The 19586-nt window shown below is 50.7% G+C and overlaps 1 protein-coding gene across 2 annotated transcripts in view; it reads right to left on the bottom strand.

The window, feature by feature from the left end:
• The window catches only part of TAF2 (TATA-box binding protein associated factor 2), a 948796-nt gene that overhangs the window by 193214 nt on the left and 735996 nt on the right, over positions 1-19586 (bottom strand). For both annotated transcript variants that reach the window (XM_085605048.1, XM_085605049.1), the window contains exon 21: positions 12428-12497. In XM_085605048.1, the coding sequence (XP_085461174.1) occupies positions 12428-12497 (70 nt within the window). The remainder of the gene's footprint in view (positions 1-12427; positions 12498-19586) is intronic.

Genomic DNA, 19586 nt, shown 5'->3' with positions numbered 1-19586 from the left:
GGACGATTTGCAGCACCCACCTGTCCGATGTTATGGACCGCCAGTGGAGCAGGTGATGGCGAACTCTGCCGCCCACTGGCGTGGTATGGGCCTGAAAGCTCGGACTAGGAGGGCTTTGAGGCGGATGCTGCCGGGGTGGAGGTGGGCTGACCACGTCGTCCTCCATTTCCGCCACGTCCGCGACCGCGCGCAGGTTGGTTCTGCGGCTGGTGGCTTGGCGGACGCAAGGAGGCGCCCCTTCCTTGGCCACGAAAGGGGCGAAAAGCGGAGGTGTGCGCCCGCGGAGCCGAGAGGCCCAAGGACTTGGCCGTAGCCCGGGAGTCCTTGAAGCGGTTCAGCGCACTGTCCGTCTTCTCACCAAACAGGCGAGTGCCATCAAAGGGCATGTCCATGAGGGTGGACTGGACATCCCCGGAAAATGACGTGGACCGCATCCAGGCGTGGCGGCGGAGCGCCACCGTGGTGGAAATCGCCCGACCCAGCGAGTCCGTGGTGTCAAGCCCACAGCGTATGGCGTGCCGTGCTGCATCCCTCCCATCGGCCAAAGCCTGGGTAAGGCGTGTCCGGGCCTCCTCCGGACACAGGGGCAGCACGTCCTCCACCGTATCCCACAGAGAATGGGAATAACGGTCCAAGAGACAGGCGGTGTTCAAAGACCGCAGGCCCAAACTAAGGGACGAGAACAGTTTCTTGCCAAACTGCTCGAGTCTCTTGGAATCCCGATCCGGCGGAGCGGTCGGGAAGGAGGATTGGGAGGTAGAGGCCTGGATAACCAGACTCTCGGGGGTGGGGTGTTGGGACAGGAAACTGGGGTCGCCCGGAGCAGGGCGGTGGCGCCTGGCGACGTTCCTATCCACAGGAGGAACTGTGGAGGGCTTGGACCAGGTGCCCTGCAGAACGTCAGTGAGGGCCTCATTGAACGGCAGCAGAGGCTCAGTGGAGCTTGCTGCGGATTGAAGCACCTCAGTGAGGATGTTAGTCCTCACAGCCACGGCAGGCAGCTCGAGCCCAAGGGCTGTGGCTGCCTTGCGCAGCACCACAGAAAATGCTGCACCCTCCTCCGAAGCCACAGTCGGAGGAGAAGTGAATCCAGTGTCTGGCGAGGTGTCCAGCCCACTGGCCTCCCCCAGTTCATCTGCCCAGTCCTGTGAAAGCTGTGACTGAACAGCCAGAGGGTCCTCGAACCCCTCCCAGTCGCCCCCGTCTTCCGATTCCTGATAGACAGGAGGAATGATCGGAGCCGGACTGTAGAGATGATAGGTCTCAAGCGGCGCCGGCCGCGGCGTCGGTCGACGCCGTTGCGGCGTCGGGTCCGGAATAGGGCTAAACTGGGGTTGGACGCCGTCCGGAGTCGGCGCCGAAGGCGTCGGCGGCGCCGGAGGCGAAGGCGTCGGCGTCGGTGGTTCATTCGTCGGCGCCGGTGGAGGAGTGATTAGGTTAACCGGCGTCGACGGGGGCCCAGGCATGGGCCCCGCGGGGACCTGCGGCGTCGAGACCGGAGTCGTCGACGGCGCCGGGGCCGGAGCCGCCGGCAGGCAAGGTCGCCCAGTCAAGCCCGCGGGGCCCGAAGGCGCGCCAGCGGGCGTCGACGGCGGGGCCAGTCTCCTCAGGATCCAGTCTGACGCCTGGGGATATTCTAAGGTGAGGAATCTAACTAACGTGTTTCTTTCAGATCTTGGCTGCGTCTCTCCACTCAGCGACTGCATGGGAGCGCACAGCCCAGGCCTCCTCCGGGCACAGGTATAGCACCTGTGCCCCCGTATCCCACACAGAGTGGGTGTAACGGCCCAACAGACATGCAGTGTTTACCGATCGCAGTCCCAAGCTGGAGGAAGAAAACGTCTTCTTCCCAAGATGATTTAGCATTTTGGATTCCCCATCAGGTGGTGCGGTAAGGAATGCGCCTTTGGACATTGAGGCTTGGACCACCAAGCTCTCAGGAGTGGGGTGTTGATAGAGGAAAGTGGGGCCGCCCGCAAACGGGCAGTGGCGTCAGGCAATCATCCTATCCACAGGAGCCCCTGTGTTGGGCCTGGACCAGATGCTCAAAGGATGTCAGTTAGGGCTTCATTAAACGGTAGCAGGGGCCCTGAAGAGCTTGCTGCCGGTTGAAGCACCTCTGTCAGGAGGTTACTCCTGCCTGTCACCGTAGGTAGCTCGAGGTTGAGAGCCTCGGCCGCGCTACGCAACACCACTGCCTAAGAAGCTCCCTCCTCCATAGCTACAGTAGGAGAAGACAACATGCCAAGGTCGAGGGAGGTATCCAGACTACTGACTTCCCCCAACTTCTCTCTCCAGTCCGGATCATACTACAACTGGTCAGTTAAAGGGTCTCCAGACCCCTTCCAGTCCTCCTCTGGGTGCCAATCTGGCCTGAAAGGAACACCAGGGTAGAACAGGGGGGGAAAAAAAGTACCCGTCGGCGCCGGCTCCATGTCCTAATCAGGATGGAGGCCGTAGTCGACGCCGGCTGGGGACACATTCAGCATCGGCTGTGGACGTGGTGTCGGTGGAATCGGCGCCGGGGGAGGTGTTATGAGTTCGAGCGGCGCCAACCCGGATCCAGGCCTGGATCCAAGGGGTCCCTGCGGTGCCGGAGCAGCCGAGTCCGCGGGGCCTGAAGGCGTGCCAGCAGAGGCGGGCTGCCCAAAGATGGCATGCATCGCTGCGTAAAAGCTTCAAAGCTGTGCAGGGGTCGCTCCAGGCCCCGGAAAAGGAGGGAAACTCAGAGCCAACCCTTCGGGCTCTGCATGCGGAGCCGCGGGAGGGACACCACCCGCATCCCTCATCGCGTCAGCCGACGGACGGGGAGAAGTCGAAGAGCGACGATGCTTCTTCGACTTCTTCTTGTGCTTTGACTTACCTGAGGAGTGTGAAGACTTCGAAGTCAATTGATGGCGGCGGCTCTGCGACCGGTCCCCTGACCTCCAGCGTGATGTGATGCGGAGCGGACTGCCGGCTCCCGAAAAGCTTTCGGGACTGCTCCCGCAAATACTTCAGATTCATGGTCCGGCAGTCAGAACACGGCTTGGGATCATGGTCGTGTTCCAGGCACCTCAGGCACATGTGGTGCTGATACGTCACCGACATCAACCGTCGGCAGGAGCCGCAAGCCTTGAAACCTGGCATTCCTAACGTGCACCAGGAGTCGAGAGACTAAAAAACGGTGTCGACAAAAGTCGCAAAAAGTCAAAGAGTGACTGGAGGTACCGCTCTCTCCGAATCTGCACTGGCGGGCACGGAAAAAGAAAGAACTGACAGCGCGCGAGGGCAGCCTCTAAGTAGCTGCTGCAACGTCGTCCCGGTGACCACGACGCCAGTGACGAATGCCGAGCCGACCGACGCCACCTTTCGACACGGAGGGGTACTGGTGATGAAAAATTCTCCGGATCCAGTCTGATGCCTCGGAGTAATTCTAAAGGTAAGGAATCTATAACCAATTGTCTCTTTCATATGTCATCTCATTGGGGTGGCACATATATAGGCACCGCGCACATCACGTCCGGTGCGGACGATGCCAATTATGAACCTACCAGCACACAAGGATACTGTTCAAGAATTTCAGGATCCATTTTGAGGCATGGGGATAATTCTAAGGTAAGGAATCTGTGACTAGATGTCTCTATCAGATGTCAGTGCGTATGGGTGGCACTTACATGTTACTCTGTTTGTCACTTCCGGAGCGAAAATGTGGCAACGTTGAGTCGCATGGTTCACAGGACCTCTGCTTCTGATGTTCCCAGATCCAATCCGGAGTCTCAGGGAAATTCATATGTTGAGGAATCTGTGTTTAGAAGTATCAATTATAAGATTGCTGAGTGTGTCACAGCAGCGGTGATAAGAGCGGATTAATGTAGTGGATGCTCTCCTGGCCACGTTGTGGTATGTTGTGATAAATCCATACAGCGTAACATGTATCTTGTCTCTCTGTGCTCACAGAGGCAGAGCTTCCCTGAATTTAATATATCCCTCTTAGCTGACCAGCAGAAGGGTGGTGCTCAATACACTGTAGCGTATGGCTCTAAAACAGTGATTGAATTGGATCATGCATGCATTGAGAGAAACTAAAAAAGAAGTAAAGAGAGGTGTATTTGTCTCAAGAGAGTAAAAGTGAGCAGGTTGGTGGTGGGGATGTACATATGTGTGCTTTTTTGTGTGTTTTTTTCTCTGGGACTAAAGTGAGGGAGGGTATTTTGAGGTTTGGTCAGTTTCAGAGGGTGACCGAAGTTAGTGGTCAAGCCAATGCTGGGAAATTGGCCAACGGTAAGGGGTAAAATTGTGAGAGTGGAGTCAAGGTTGGCAGGTATGATGTGTTGGATGCTGGTGAAATTCAATCTGGGGGATTTTGCTCCTCAAGGCCTATGTTTGGTGCTGAACATTATGGGCGATATGATGGGAGAGGTCTGGATACTGCTTTGAATTAGCATTCTCACAGTAGGTTAAGGACAAGCTGTCAGGAAAGGAGGAAGTTGCCTTTCAAGTTCAAGGTTTGTGTACTTTTGTGAAGTGCTTTTAAGGTTTAATGGCGTTTTAAATTCGTATTGTGTGTTTGGCCTTTTGTCTTTTTGTGTTCCATTTAGTTTGGTTGCGTTCAAAGTATTGTTGCTTATGTTTAGTGTCCGTGGATCTTGTTTTTTATTTTTCCTGAGCGTGTTGTCCAGTGAGGTACTATGACCCGTGCTTGCATTGGTTAAAAGGGAGGTCGGATGTGTCTTCAGAGCTCTGCTTTTGTATGTGGAGTTCTGGAATGTGTGTGTGCTTGGTTGGGTTGGGAGGTTCTCTCAGCAGCTGGGAGGAGAGGTGGACAGCAGAAGACGCTCTTTGCTGCCATGGCTGTTTCTGTTGTACCTCATTCTTGGAACAGATTTGTCTGACTCTGGCTGATCTGAATCTGTGTGGTCGGCTCTTCAATTTAACAGTGAAGTCTCTTGTCCTTGACGCTATTCTATCCTAGGTGTATAGAATATGGTCCATCAAAACAGTGGTCCTGCCTTAAATGATTTATTTCTTCTAGGCATTAACACTACCAATGCAGCAAAATAAACTGAAAACACCTCCAGAGTCTGTGCAATATATATACGAGGAGGAACACCACTCACATATAATTGCATTTGTGAAGAGGTGGGCTGGTAGTCCAAATTTGATATCCTATTACTATGTGTATAGGACTCGTACCCCCCAGGATGGCTCCCAGCCCCTGCCCCCAACCAAACCCACAAATCAATGCTTGACAACCAGAGCTGTGGGATAAAAATGCCATGTTTATTACAAATCATCACACAAACATGACAATATATAAATCATACAATTTGATACGATATGGAGTTTTCAAATTCAATAATTCAATTGTTAAACCATATTTATATTCGAGTTGCCCCTAGCTTCGTGCCAGTCGGGTAGAACTCAATTTATTCACCAGAAAACATTGTCTATTGCTCCAGCACTAAGGGGCCTTCTGGCTCGCTTCGCCCAACCAACTGAGAACCACGCAAGGCGCAACCCACCTGCGTCCTTGAGGGGTGAGCCCCTGTCATCTGGTCTAGGCCCGCCACCTGAGGGGCCCACCCCTCCACCACCAGGCTGCTCGACGGGGCTTGTAGGGAATAACCAGGGGCGGAAGCCCCATGCCCTATTTTTAAACTGGCGCCCTTGCCCCCAGCCGGTGTCCCATTCTCTCTGGGGTGAGCTTACCGTCTCTCCACCTCAGTGATGGCCTACGGAATATGCCGGAAGACTCCCCTTATCAATGTAAAGGCAATTTATGTGGCCTCTTTACCGCCACAAGGGGGACCAGGGCAGACCGCCCTTCACCCTCCCCACCCCAAGCGACCTGTGACGCCAAAGCACCCGCCGCCTGCCCAGGGGAAAAACAGGGGGGGGGGGCTGATGGAAATGCAGGATCCCCCCCAAGATCGCACCGAGGTAAACGCGACGAATACGCCCCTCTGGGCCCCAATGCGGCGATGTCTGACACATCTTGCGCGTATACCTTCCCCAAAACAGACCGACCTCGAAGACGTATCTTCTGCAGGCAATGAGGAAGTGGCAGCTCCAATGTTGGGGTAAAGCCCGGCACTGCCCGGCCCTACGAGGACCCAGCGTTAATCAAAGGTCAGTTGACAAGACGACCGGAAGCGCATGACGCGAGAAAGTCGCCATGTATCCATAAACTGTTTCCATCAACAGCATCGGCGAGAGAAAGACCCTCCCCGAATACAACAGTCTACTCCCTTTCTCGAGAATACCCAGCTCTCAACCCCCGCCCATTCCAGCCAGCACCGAAAGACATAACTTCCGTACTGCCTCCGGCCACCATTGGTGACCAACAGAATTTTTATTTCCAAATACCTTAAGAACCAAGGCTACTGCTGCGGCTGATTTAGCTGTGACCGCCCATTCTAGGGCTACTAACTAACCCACTGGCCCGGGAGGAATGCTCCTACTGACAATCTAGGTGGGTGATCTCCTGTTACATACCCCACATTTCAGAGAATATTTCACGTGACTGCTGCCATTTTCCGAATGAAAATGCCCGATCAAACGTCTACCCCATGCAACCACACTCATCCGGGTAATAAGTAACTAGCGGACTGCGGATTACTTCACTCAGTCCTGGCCCCACCCCATGACAGAATATATTTAATCTGTATCTTTCTGTGGTTTTAGATTGGGCTGTACGACCACAAAATATTGGGCGTTTAAGCAGTGTACGTGCGCACCAGATACGTTACCCAAGGCCCCACCCATTTCTTTTCCAACACGAGGAGATTAAGTGCTTCGCCCAGAAACCCTTGCACTTAAAAAAGGCGCTGTGACTCAAACCTGGTTCCCCAGAATAGTTTAGTGGGCAATGCCCTAGCTCGGTTATGCATGGCAACCTAGATTCAGTCCACATCCCTTTCATTCCTACCAAACTTGCGAAAGGCCACATCCCCGAAGCCAGGTATTTACAGATGAAGAAAAAAGGAATCCACCATGCTCGTGCCCTGTATGTGTGCCAGTCCATCCTATAACCCCAGAGTAGGCACAATGCGCCGTGAAGCCGCCAGGCGTATCGCCAGGCACAGGCACATAACCAACATTGTTCTCCTTCTGGCCCCCCACTAATCAGCATGTGCTCACTACCCAGTGCTGAACCCTTTATACTACGCCATGACTGCTAGTGTAACCCATACCACCTCGAACGGACTTCAATCGGAAGCCCGAAAAACCACAATCTTGCGCACACCACGCCGACTCACACGCTCCCGCGGAAAACCATGTCGCCATCCACTCAACCACGTCGAAGTTATCTTCTACGATAAGCTCATTAACCGTTGGGGGGGGGGGGGCAGGGGGGGAATATTGGTGCTGCCTAATCCTAAGCCAGCAATAACCTGTGCTGATCTGAAGTCACCACCAGGTTCCATTTCCCAGTTACTTTCCCTCGCGACGTGCACCGCCACCCTACCTCCGACCGCCCCTACACCATGGTGTTCCTTCCAATTGAAGAGAAGATGCCTAAAGTCGTTTTTAGTACCACGTTCATATTACCTAATACGCTTTCGGCCACCAACCGCACACAGCATTCACCACCAGAGGTTCGGAACAGGTAGCCGGAGCGCACGAATGAGGTTCCAACACCTAGGCACGACCGGGTTAAAATAACAACCCAGCACGCTACTGACATCGGAAGTTCTATCAGAGCATGGTTTATTTGCGTTCTGCTTGTGCCCTCGGTGTTCTACCCGGTGCAAGGTGCAACCGCTCTCACTTCCCTTTGGCAAATACAACTCATCGAAGTGCTGTTTGCCTATATGTAATGTACTACCCTGTCCCCACTGCTTCTCTTACCGAGTTGCTCTAATTTCCGGGTCCGCGCCTGTTAGGCGCCTTCCCTGCACCGTAAATCAGGGAGCCCCCCAACCAGTGACTGCTTGCCAGCGTGCTGTTATCCGCACAGCCCGTTCTAACCCTCAGCCACCGCCGAGATTCGAACCCGGGCCCCTCGCCCTCGCACTAACGGGCTGGCCCCCCAATCATAACGGAACAAAGGGGATGTCGAACCGACAAACGAAAGGAAATTAACCTGCTATCCTGGGATTCAGCGTCTCCAACCTTAAAACCTCTTTGCCACACTAGTTCCGGATCCCGGTCCCCCATCGTAACAGAAAAAAGGGGGGGGGGGACGTCGAACCTTGCAAATGTAAGGACATTACACATGACCCCCCGAAAAACAGCGCCACCTTAGCTCCGGATCCCGGTATCCCTCAGCCCCGCCTAGGCCCAGCCCTGGGCCCCTTGGCATTTAACACTTGGGCTGACCCCCCCAACACCGGATTTGCACCAGCGACCGAAGAAATTCGATACTCTCCTACGGTCTCCCGCTCTACCCACTGAGCTACCAGAGACTCAACAGGATATAAAGACGGACAAAATCAAAATGAACTAAACATGATACTTCGTGCAACAACGTCCCCTATTTTTTCCTTAGGCTACTGTAACAACGGATCCCGGTACCTCTCAGCCCGTCGAGGCCCGAACATGGGCCCCTCACCATCGCACACCTGGGCTGCCCCTCACCATCCTATTATAATTCGCGCTTATCAGAGATACCTCTGCGACACTCGAATAAAGACAAGGTCACCTTTCTTCAAATATTCATAAAACGTTCCCAACCCCAATTCATAAAACGTTTCCAACTTGTGAATATTTTTTAACAGCCTGCGCACACCGATGCGAAGAGCTGCGACGGCTAACACGTGGGCGGCGATGGAAAAAACAGAGTGTCCCATCTGCTGGGAAAACCCGTAACCCATTCCCTGTTCCAAGAGAGCCGCCTCTGCGGCGGTTACCAGGCAACGGCACCGACGCCTCTCTGACGATTCCGTGCAAAACTTTTCCAACCCTTTATCAAGGATACTCGTATGATACAAATCTAAGCCCCCATAGCTCCCGCGGCCCTGCGAGTGTAAATATATGTGATCCCATAAAACGGCCGATGCCCCCATCAGTTCCCCCGCCGAGTTATTAGAGACACACGACCAAAACCAACGCCACTGCTAACGCAAGACAATCAACAAAGGCTCCCTTCCCTTTACCTCAAAAATCCAACACCACTTATGGCTCAATCACCTCATCTTAAGCCGCGCCGCACTTCCGGCCATACGGGCACTCCACTGCTATCCTGCGTCCGGACCTGCAGCCATGCTCTCCCACAGCTGCTGTCCTGTAAAACTCCACCAAGCGCCAGTCCTCTGCCACGCACAATCCGACGAGATTAGAAAGGAAACCCCTGTGTACCGGCGCAGTAAGCAAAGAGAGGGCGAGGACACGGGCAAGACGCCCTAAATAGGCCCCGCCCTCTCCCCCCCTCGGGGCGCCGGCCGGAAGTGACGTCACGACGTTGACCCGTAAGTTATTCGTGTTGCCGACCTGCTACTCCACCTATGACGATCACCAAGGGGGTGGGGGGGGCGTGCCCGGGTGCCTGGGGGGGCCGAGTCCTAAGTGCGCGCTTCATTATATTTCGCGCTTGTCATAGTATGTGATGCGTGATACAAAGGTCCACACTGCAGACGAAGCAGGCACTGTTGTTTATTACCACACCCTTCCTGTGAGGGTGCAGGCAGGGGTGTTAATCTGGCGCCTCAGACACCTTTTTAGGGGAGAATGACCAAGTAGAGACGTGTCAGAATGCAAACAAGTCAGGCTCAGCGGCATTCAGCAAGATGAACACATAACTTTTTATGTAACGGTTCATTTGAAAACTCGAACAAGCCCTGTAAATCAAACCAAATCAGACCACTGAAACAACTCAGCAATACTGTCAGTAGTGAACTTCCTCTCTATCTGGACTAATGGCAGTGTGCATTTTACAGTGCATGCCTCAAGATAACGCTGCACACAAGGCACTGGCAGCAGCATGTGCAGGGGTGCTGAGATACTGCTGTAATCTCACCAGAGTACATTTGCATGCAGTTAAAATGTGACATTGTTTGGATCTGAATGTGGAGTGGAGGCCGCCGGGAAGTAAACAACTGCTTCTATTGGATTCTGATATCTGCTGGCAGGCGTGAGAATTACTTATGAGGACAGACACTGGAGGGAGAGAGAGGAACAGGAACTATGCACCGGCCAGAAAGTGGAGACCGTGGAGTGGCAGTGTGGAGGAGGAGAGAGGGTGCAGATGGCATCAGCAATCTGATTCCATCCTCCCCACTGCCCTCCTGCGAGCTGACCCTCCTGCGTCCCCCCAGCAGCAGTTTGCTACTCTACACAGACACAGAACTTCTATCTTTTAAGCTGTCATCTTCAACAAATGTCTTTTCTGATTCACAGAAGAAAAATACACACATGAGAATTGAAATTTGTTATCTATAAACCATCTTTTAAGTCTGTAGTAATGTTACTGATTTATTTCAAAAGCAACACATTTCATTATATCGTACATCACCGAGCAGTACAAGGTTTGCGAAGCTCGCTTTCAGTGGCAGCTGAGTGCCGCCACAGCCAGGGGCTCATTTTCCTGAGCATCTTCCCTCGGTAAAGTCCCTCAGAGGAGCTTAAACTCTGAGAAATGCAATGCAGGCCTCGGCTGTGCAAGCTGGGGTGGTGGGATCTCAGATGCTGGGCAGACAGAAATGCCTGTCGCAGACAGCAAGCTGCGCGCAGGGCAGACAGGAAGCAAGCACTACTGAGGCATAGTGAAAACGCAGACCTCCCCAATAAAGCAACACAAGCCACATGCAATCAGACACATATTTAATCACCTCACTAAAGGTCATTACCGACACGGTCTCCAGTCCTGAACGTTTTGCTTACATACCCTTGTTTTCAGGTGTGAATTCGTTCATTCGATGTAACAAGACTGCAACACCCAGAATGCATTAGGTTATTTACTTGGAAATTCAGGTCACCCTAAATATAGATTAGGTGTTTTAATAAAGCATTTCTTGCACGAACAATAAAAATATAAAATAGGTTTTTGGAAAATATATTCTGACAAATATTATATAGGGCATTCAAACACTTAACTACATCGAACTTCAATTAGTTAATGAGCACGTTGAATGTGCTTCTGTTAATGGCGGAAACCGTTTTCTCAAGTTTGCTTCCACATTTAAGCAAACACTCTGACAATTTAAACAATTCACCTCAGGAATTGCAACGGAAGTTCTGCCAGGAGGCAGAGTAACGCATCTAACCGCCAATAGCATGACGGTGAGGGAAGTATACTCCTCTGGGCTGATCCAAGGGGGGACAGATACAGTCTTAAAGCAAGGGCTGAAAAGAGCCGAGTCGAACAAGCAACGTTCAAAGTGGGCTGGAACAAAAAACACTCACTTTATACCTGCAGAAGAAGATGGTTTTCCCATATCTAAAATGAGTTTCTTTTACTAAGAAACGAATATGTGAAATGTGCACTCCTTGCAATAAATATTTTAGTATGATTTATGAAGCCAGTGTTCATGGCACTTCCTGTTATCACAGTCCGTCCGAGAGGGCTTGTGAAATGTGCTACTAATAACAATATATATTATTTATGCATTGCAAGTCTGTACATACTCTTGAAAAAAGTGAATACATTATACAAGACCCTAATGCATAGTGCTGGGGGGAAACCAACAGTTCACATTTCTTTTCTCCCACTGTTCTATGAAGCTAAATAAAATACGCTGATCTGTTCAACTGGTGAACGTACTTGGTCAATTGACCCCTACAAACCAGAGCCTTCTGCTTCACAGGCTGTGAAATACACTTGTGTACTCCAGCCTGAACTCACTAAAGCTAGCACTCGCTCTGGCACTCACCCCTCCGTAGTCCTCTGCCTTCTTACACCACCACCCCCTTACTTGACATAGCCATTGCTACAAGAATCCCTCAATGTACCCTCTTGCCATTGGATACCCGTGCTTTAAGAACCAGTGAGAAAAAAAGATCGCCAAAGTGCTCTGCTTTCCGAGTACAGATGATCCAGGTGTAAAGTCTCTGCAGGATGGTTCACATTTTTATCCCCAAGGCTTTTAAAAAAATATTTTGTTAAACATCATGTGTGTGATTTCATACCAAGGCTCTCGCACTTGTGCATACTCCTATCTGACTCCAGTCTTTACCTTATAAACAGCGCTTCGCTTTACATTTTAGAAAACAAAAAATAAATAAAACCTAATATTGAGGCTTCGAGGGACTTTTGCGCTATTAATCAAAGTTATTGTTGCATGAAATCCATAACTCACTGAAAGTTACCAAGAGGTGTTCAAGTGCACAGCAATAGGTTTTGAGGCTGCATGCCTTTAGATTTTTTAAGCCAATTAAAGAGGCGACTATGAAAATAATGAATATGAAGTTAACTTTCACAGCATTTAGAAAACAGTGTGAGAGAGGCATCCTAAAATATTACAAAACGAATCTAATAGGTTGCAGACACAATGCTTGACCCACTGACCTTATGTAGGGAACAGGGTCATTTTGAGCCATGTCCAGCAGCCACTGGAACTCCTCATAGCTTCTGTCAACTACAAACCAACATGTAATGAAATATATATATATTACTTAACAGCGAAAACAAACCTAAAGAACAAAGTCTGTAATTGGCAAATAACACATACATTTATTTACATCAAAATACCTACAGGCACTCTTTCATACCTTGATCATATGCTACAAACAAGTACACCATTACGTTTAGGTTCAACATTTTCAAGACGAAAATCGGCAATATAGAAAAAAATGCACTTACAAATTAACAATGTGATATATGGAGCCACTTTCGGGTACCAGTTATCTGCTTCATGGGACTGTGGAATATGGGTACCAACTAATGAAAACAATGCTATCTTTTTGGAATAAACTTCGCATGCATGAATTGAAGTAAGCACAGGAACACAATTTACTGCGCAAGAAACTTTTATTTATCTCAGAGTCAGACACTTTTGCATGTCGTCCATATACAATTGCAAATGCCGCTCCAAATAACACTTATATGGGCCCCCCTCTGCATCAGCCCTACTGTCGGTGATACCCAAATGATTTCCGTTTTCTTCCTTGCTGTGTGGTGGTGGTAGCATGTTTCAAACTTCTGAATATGAGAAGTATCATATTCAGCAGTGTGAAACAAGCTACCACTATAACACGGGAATTGGTCACTGAATTAAAGCTCCATCAAGTTGATATTTACTGAACGTGAAATCATCTGCTTCACCTCTCCACTGATAATGGCATCATCATATATCGTTTCGACATCCTCCAGTCCCCTCTGACCTTATGTTTGCACCTTACATATCTACTACAAAAGCAATATGTGACTTCCTAGGATTATAGCTTCGACTGTCACGACTGTCAGTAAAAACTTCTCTGCACCTTTCTGCTGCTTCATAATTTTAGTAATATTCCCCATGCGAATGGGGATCCAGAAAAAAACTTGACATAGTATAGATATTGAACCAAACTCTTTAGTACACAGCCTTTCTGATGACTACTTCCACACAGCAGCGGCTCCTCCGCAATGGCGGAGGAGTGTTGCCCCGCTGCCTGGCTCAAAGCCTTCAAATGGAAAAAAGAAAAACAATGTTCTAGCATCGTTTTAGTTTTAATTTGCCAGCTCTGAGCCAGCTTGTGCAGGGAGGGGCTGGGCGGGGCATGGGGAGGAGGAGTGCTATGTGCACTCCCTGAGTGCACATATGTGTTTGGCCAGCCGTCTCAGGGCAAACAAAACACACATACACACTTAGATTTCTCCAGCCTCGCTGCACTGAGCAGCCGGGCTGGAGAAACCCCCACAGACTCCCAGGTCTATTATGAGAGCAGCGCATGAATTGCACAGAGAGCTTGTGATGTTGCCCCAGTGCTTACTGGGACCAGGAAGGACGAGGAACGACGCGGGTGGCACCTCCAGGTAAGGGTTTATTATTTTTTTATTATTAAACCCCCACACGTGTTCCCCCGACCACGCTCCCCTGCATCCCTTCACCCGCCGCACCACCTCTTCATCATGGCAGCCGCCACTGCTTCCACAACAAGACAGGAGACATCTACAGCAACTTCGCAAATGACTTCGGCCACCTCCTGTCACACTCCGACGATCCCAACCCCACCTGCTCACCGACTCTCCATGCTGAACACCACAGCCAATAGGACCTCGATTCACTCCGGAGCGCCGACCGACCCCTGCTACCACTATGCCTTCAACCTAGGACAGAAGGAAATCAGCAGCGCACTGACCAAGATCCGCAACTCATCCATCACCACTGCCACCATCCCAGACGCATGGAAATCTGCAGAGGTTAAACCCCTCCTGAAGAAGTCCTCCGCGGACTCCAGCGAGATCAAGAATTACCACCCCAACTCGCTGCTCCCCTTTCCTGCACAGGTCCTGGCGAAAGCCATCAATCACCAGCTCACAGATTACCTGGAAGGAAAGAACCTGCTCTTAACATCCTAGTCTGGCTTCCGCAACAACCGCATCACTGAGACCGCATTGATAGCCGTAACTGACGACATCAGAACTATCCTCTACCAAGGTGACCAAGCAGCCCTGATACTCCTCGACCACTCAGCAGACTTCTACACCTTATCCCACCACACCCTCATCACCAGACTCCACCACATCGGCATCAGAGGAATTGTCCTAAAGTGGATCACCTCCTTTCAGACAGGACGCACACAGAGAATTCGCCGACGGCCCTTCACCTATGAAACCAAAAGCATCATCTGCGGTGTCCCCCAAGGCTCTTCCCTCAGCCCCACCCTCTTCAACGCCTACTTGACTCCACTGGCCGACATCATCCACACCCAAAGATTCAACATTTTCTCATACACCGAGGACACCCAGCTCATCCTCTCACTCACGGAATACACCACCACCAGCAGATCCAACTTCTGGAATGCCATGCCCAACGTCGCCAACTGGATGAGGTCCAACTGCCTGAAGCTGAACACTGACAAGACCGAAGTGCTCATCTTCGGAAGAAACACCTCCCCATGGGATGACACACGGTGGCCCAAAGCACTCAGACCCTCACCGACCCCCACTGACCAAGCCCGAAACTTTAGCATTATCCTGGACAGCGATCTCTCTATTAAGCGTTAGATCAAAGCAGTAGCCTTCACCTCCTTCCACATCCTCTGCATGCTTCATAAGTTCTTCAGATGGATTCCCGTCAACACCACTGACTCAAGCACTTGTCATCAGTCGACTAGACTACGGAAATGAACTCTACACCGAAACCACCACCCATCTCCTCAAACGACTCCAGATCATACAGAATGCCACAGCCAGACTCATTCTCAACCTCACCAAATGGACCAACATCACTCCACACCTCAGAAGCATCCACTGGCTCCCTGTCCAGAAGAGATGCCAATTCAAGCTGCTGCCCTACGCCTACAAGGCCCTCCAAAAAACGGACCTTCCTACATCAACCACCGCCTGACCTTCCACTAACCAACGAGACAGCTCTGATCCTCCTCCCACACCCTCACACATGTCCCCCGCATCCGTTGGAGCCACAGTGGATTTCGTTCTTTCTCCTACCTCGCCGCCACGTCTCGGTCCCGCTCCACCTCCAAACCTCTCCTTCACTTGCAGACTTCAGGAAGGGACTCGAGACCTGGCTCTTCGACTAAGGCTCACTAGACCTCAGTGCCTGAATGCCCCCAGGGTGAGAAGCCGTGCTATGCAAACCGACTCGACTCCATCTTTGCCTCCAGCGACAGGGTCAAATTCACCCACGTCACTGATCCCACCGGAACCAACCACACCATCATCCAATTCACCATCTCCGACTCGCAGGACATCATCGGCAAACACCACTGCCCCCCACCGAAGCTGGAGAAAGGTAACCGAGATTCAGTGGACTCAGGCCCTCAGCACCACAAAACCCGAAACAGCAGTAGACTTCGACCAGGCCACCCAGAACTTCTCTGACTGGATCACCAAATGTGCCGAAAGTCGCCATGTGGAAACCAGAAAAAGCTAACAAAACCTCAAAACAAGCGAGATGGTACACCCCAGAGCTCAAAACCACCAAACACAACTGCAACCGACTAGAGAAGATATGGTATCCCACTAAGAATCCCTCTGACAAAGCACCACACAAAGAAACCCTCAGAAACTACCACCTACACCTCAAGGAAGCCAAGAGGGCAGCCATCACTGTCCGCATCGATACCGTGGCCAACCACACAAAGAAGCTCTTCAAAATGGTCAAGGAATTCTCCAACCCGACAGCCACACAGAACACCATTCACCCCTCCCAAAACCTCTGCAACACCCTCTTAGAATACCTCTACAGTACAATCGGCACCATCTACAACAACCTCGACCCCCAACCCACCTCTTCGAGTCTGTGCAACCTCAACCTCCCAGCAGATACCAGCGGAATGACAATAACCTGTCCACTCACTACTCAGTCCACCATAGCCATCATGTCGCCCAACCACTCCAGGGCACTCACGAGCCCTGCGCCCACCATCTCTTCAACCTCAGAACTAACCTGATCAGCACAGAGCTCATCAGCATCATCAACACCTTCATCACGACAGAAACCTTCCCGGAAAGATGGAAACATGCAGATGTCAGACCCCTCCTAAAGGAAACTGTTAGACCTGGCATCATTGGCGTGGATTTCCCCTGTATTTTTGCCTTTGCCTCCTGTTATTTTGCTGTGTGTTGGACTTCGTTTTTGCTGGTAGAGATGCTTTGGGCACTTTGCTACTGCTGTTCAGTGCCAAAGTGTAAGTGCTTCCTTTGTCAATTATTGTTATGGATTGGTTTTTCCATGTTTGGCTTATTTGGTTTACTGTTAAGTTCCTAGTACAGTGCACTGTGTGTGCCCAGGGCCTGTAAACCAAAGGCTGCTAGCAGGCTTGCAGCACTGATTGTGCCACCTACACAAGCAGCCTTGCAACAAGGGTCAGGCCTGCTATTGCGGCGCCTGTGTGCAGTCTAGCACTGCCATGTCGACTTGGCAAGTGCACCCACTTGCCAGGCCATAACCTTCCTTTTTCTTACATATAAGTTACCCCTATGGTAGGCTCAAGGTACCCCTGCGGGCAGGGTGCAGTGTATGTGAAAGGTAGGACATGCCCTGATATATGTGGCATGTCCTGATAGTGAAATACTGCCAATTTTGCTTTTCACTATTGTAAGGCCATCTGTTCCATAGGATAGAATGGGAAGTTTGCCCATAGCATCTTATGAGCATTACTGCCCATGGTAACAAGATAGGAAAATATAGTTTGATATACCTGAACTCAGAATGTTAAGGTGACTCTTTTAGCGAGGGTGATTTTTAAATTCTGGGTTTGAAAATACCACTTTTAGAAAGTAAGTATTTTCTTGCCTAACCATCCAGTGTACCTCTGCTAGGTTGTGTATTGACTGGTTCTAGAGTGATAGGGGATGGGTATGTGCATTCTGTTCAGACAGCCACTTGGGGGGTTGAGGTGTGTCCTGCCTTTTCAGGGTGAGTCAGGGCTGAGCTGAATAGACCTGGGCTGCATGCAGAGTAGGAGAGGCAATTTCTTTCACACCTGAATGGGCCTGGTCTGCCTAAGACAATGCTGTCTCCACTTACTGCCAGGAATCTGCACTAGAGAGGACAGAACTGATTTTGGCTGGGCAAAGAGCTTCTCTGCCACAGAGAACAAAGGATTTTGTATTATAAAAAGAGGGGTCCAGACCCCAGACTCTTAGATCCCTTCTGGGAATCAAGAGGAACCTTTGCCAAGGAGAAGAGCTGGAGAAACTGAGGAGGAATACTGCCCCTGTGCTGTTTGTTGTCTGGGGTTGGCCTACAGTGGCTGCTTTCTGCCAAGGAAATGGAAAAAGACTTTGCTGTTTGCTGTGTCCCCTGCTTGAAGATCTCCAAGGGCTTGAAGAAGAGCTTCAGTTCTGAAGTCTCAGGGACACAAACCCAGCTCCCCTGAACTTCCTTGCTGGGAGTTCTGACCTGCCAAGAGGTGCCTGCAGCTGTTCTGGTCCTCTGGAGGTTGTTCTGGCTGTTGGGAGCTGGAAAAGCAACGCAACGACGACGAGCAGGGTGATGCATCCGTACCAGTTTCTGACGCATCGCCTAAGAAACTGTTGCATCGTGAAATCGCCGCACGCCGCATCGAGTGCTTCGGTCTCCTAAGTCCAAAATCTTCGCATTGATTCAGACGCAAGCCCTGCTGTGCGGCTGCAAGAACCCACTCATCGTCCCGAATCGTCGCATCGCGGCGCCAGGACTGTCGCATCGTTGGGGGACGCAGTAAGAAACCAACGCATCACCTCCCCACGCAGTAAGCAACCGATGCATCACCTCCTCTCCGGTAAGGAACTCACATATAACCTCCCCTGCACAGCAGTAAGGAACCGACGCATCATCTCCCCGGAGCAAGAAACTGACGCATCACCTTCCCGGAGTGTAAGGAACCGATGCATCACCTTCCCTGCGACCCTTTTTGTTAGTGTGCGCGACGCATCCAAGGTACTTTGTGTGAAAAGTGTTGCATCTGCAATTTGCTTTGAACAGAACTATATCTACCATTTGAAAGTCATATTTCAATTATTGTATTGTGGATTTTTGTCGTTTTGGACTTGTTTGGTTTACATAAAGATTACTTAATTTTCTAAATTGGTGTGGTGTCCCTTTGCAGTGTTTTTACTGTATTACTGTATGTGTGCACAAATGCTTTACACACTGCCTCGGATATAAGCATGTCTGCTCATGCCAAAGTACCAAGGGGGTGAGCCGGGGTTATTTTACAAGTGTATCTTCCTTACCCTGACTAGGAAGAAGGGTCCCTACTTGGACAAAGGTACCTACCTCTGCCAAGAAAAGGACCCTATTACTAACAGAAACCCTCTGTCGAACCCAGCATACTTCAAAAACTACCAACAGATCTCTCTGCGCCCCTACCCAGTCAAAGTACTCGAGAAATGAATCAATCAACAGCTCATCAAATACTTGGAACACAATCACCTCCTCAATGCCTCACAATCAGGATTCCTTGCCAACCACAGATATGAGACCATGCTGCTCGCTGTCACAAATGACATCAGACCTCTCCTAGACAGTGGAGAACCCGAGGCCCTGATCCTCCTCGACCTCTCTGCTGTCTTTAACACAGTATCCCACCACACCCTCGTTGACAGACTCTACAACATCAGCATACAGCAAAATGCCCTCCAGTGGATTGCCTCCTTCCTTACAGGTCTCAACATAATCTCCTACGCAGACAACACTCAGCTAATACTCTGACTTACCGAGGACCCTTCCACCGCCAAAACCAACTTCTGCAATGCCATGTCCAACGCAGCCAATTGGATGAGAGACAACGGCCTCAAACTCAACTCTGACAAAACAGAAGTACTGATCTTCAGGAAGAATACCTGCGTATGGGACCACAGCTGGTGGCCAGCAGAACTCAGACCCATACAGACCAACCATGAATGCAACCTCAGCATCATCCTCTACAGCCAGCGGACCATGAAACGACAAGTCAACCCAGTCGCCACCTCCTGCTTCCACACCCTCCTCAGAATTTTCAGATGGATCCCAATCAAAACCAAAATAAACGTCACAAGGTCCTCGTCATCAGCTGCCTCGGCTATGGCAACG

The sequence above is a fragment of the Triturus cristatus genome, chromosome 5_1, assembly GCF_964204655.1.
Source record: "Triturus cristatus chromosome 5_1, aTriCri1.1, whole genome shotgun sequence".
Classification (NCBI taxonomy): Eukaryota; Metazoa; Chordata; class Amphibia; order Caudata; family Salamandridae; genus Triturus; species Triturus cristatus.
The sequence above is the reverse complement of the archived record's forward strand: the minus strand, read 5'-3'. Positions and strand labels throughout refer to the sequence as shown.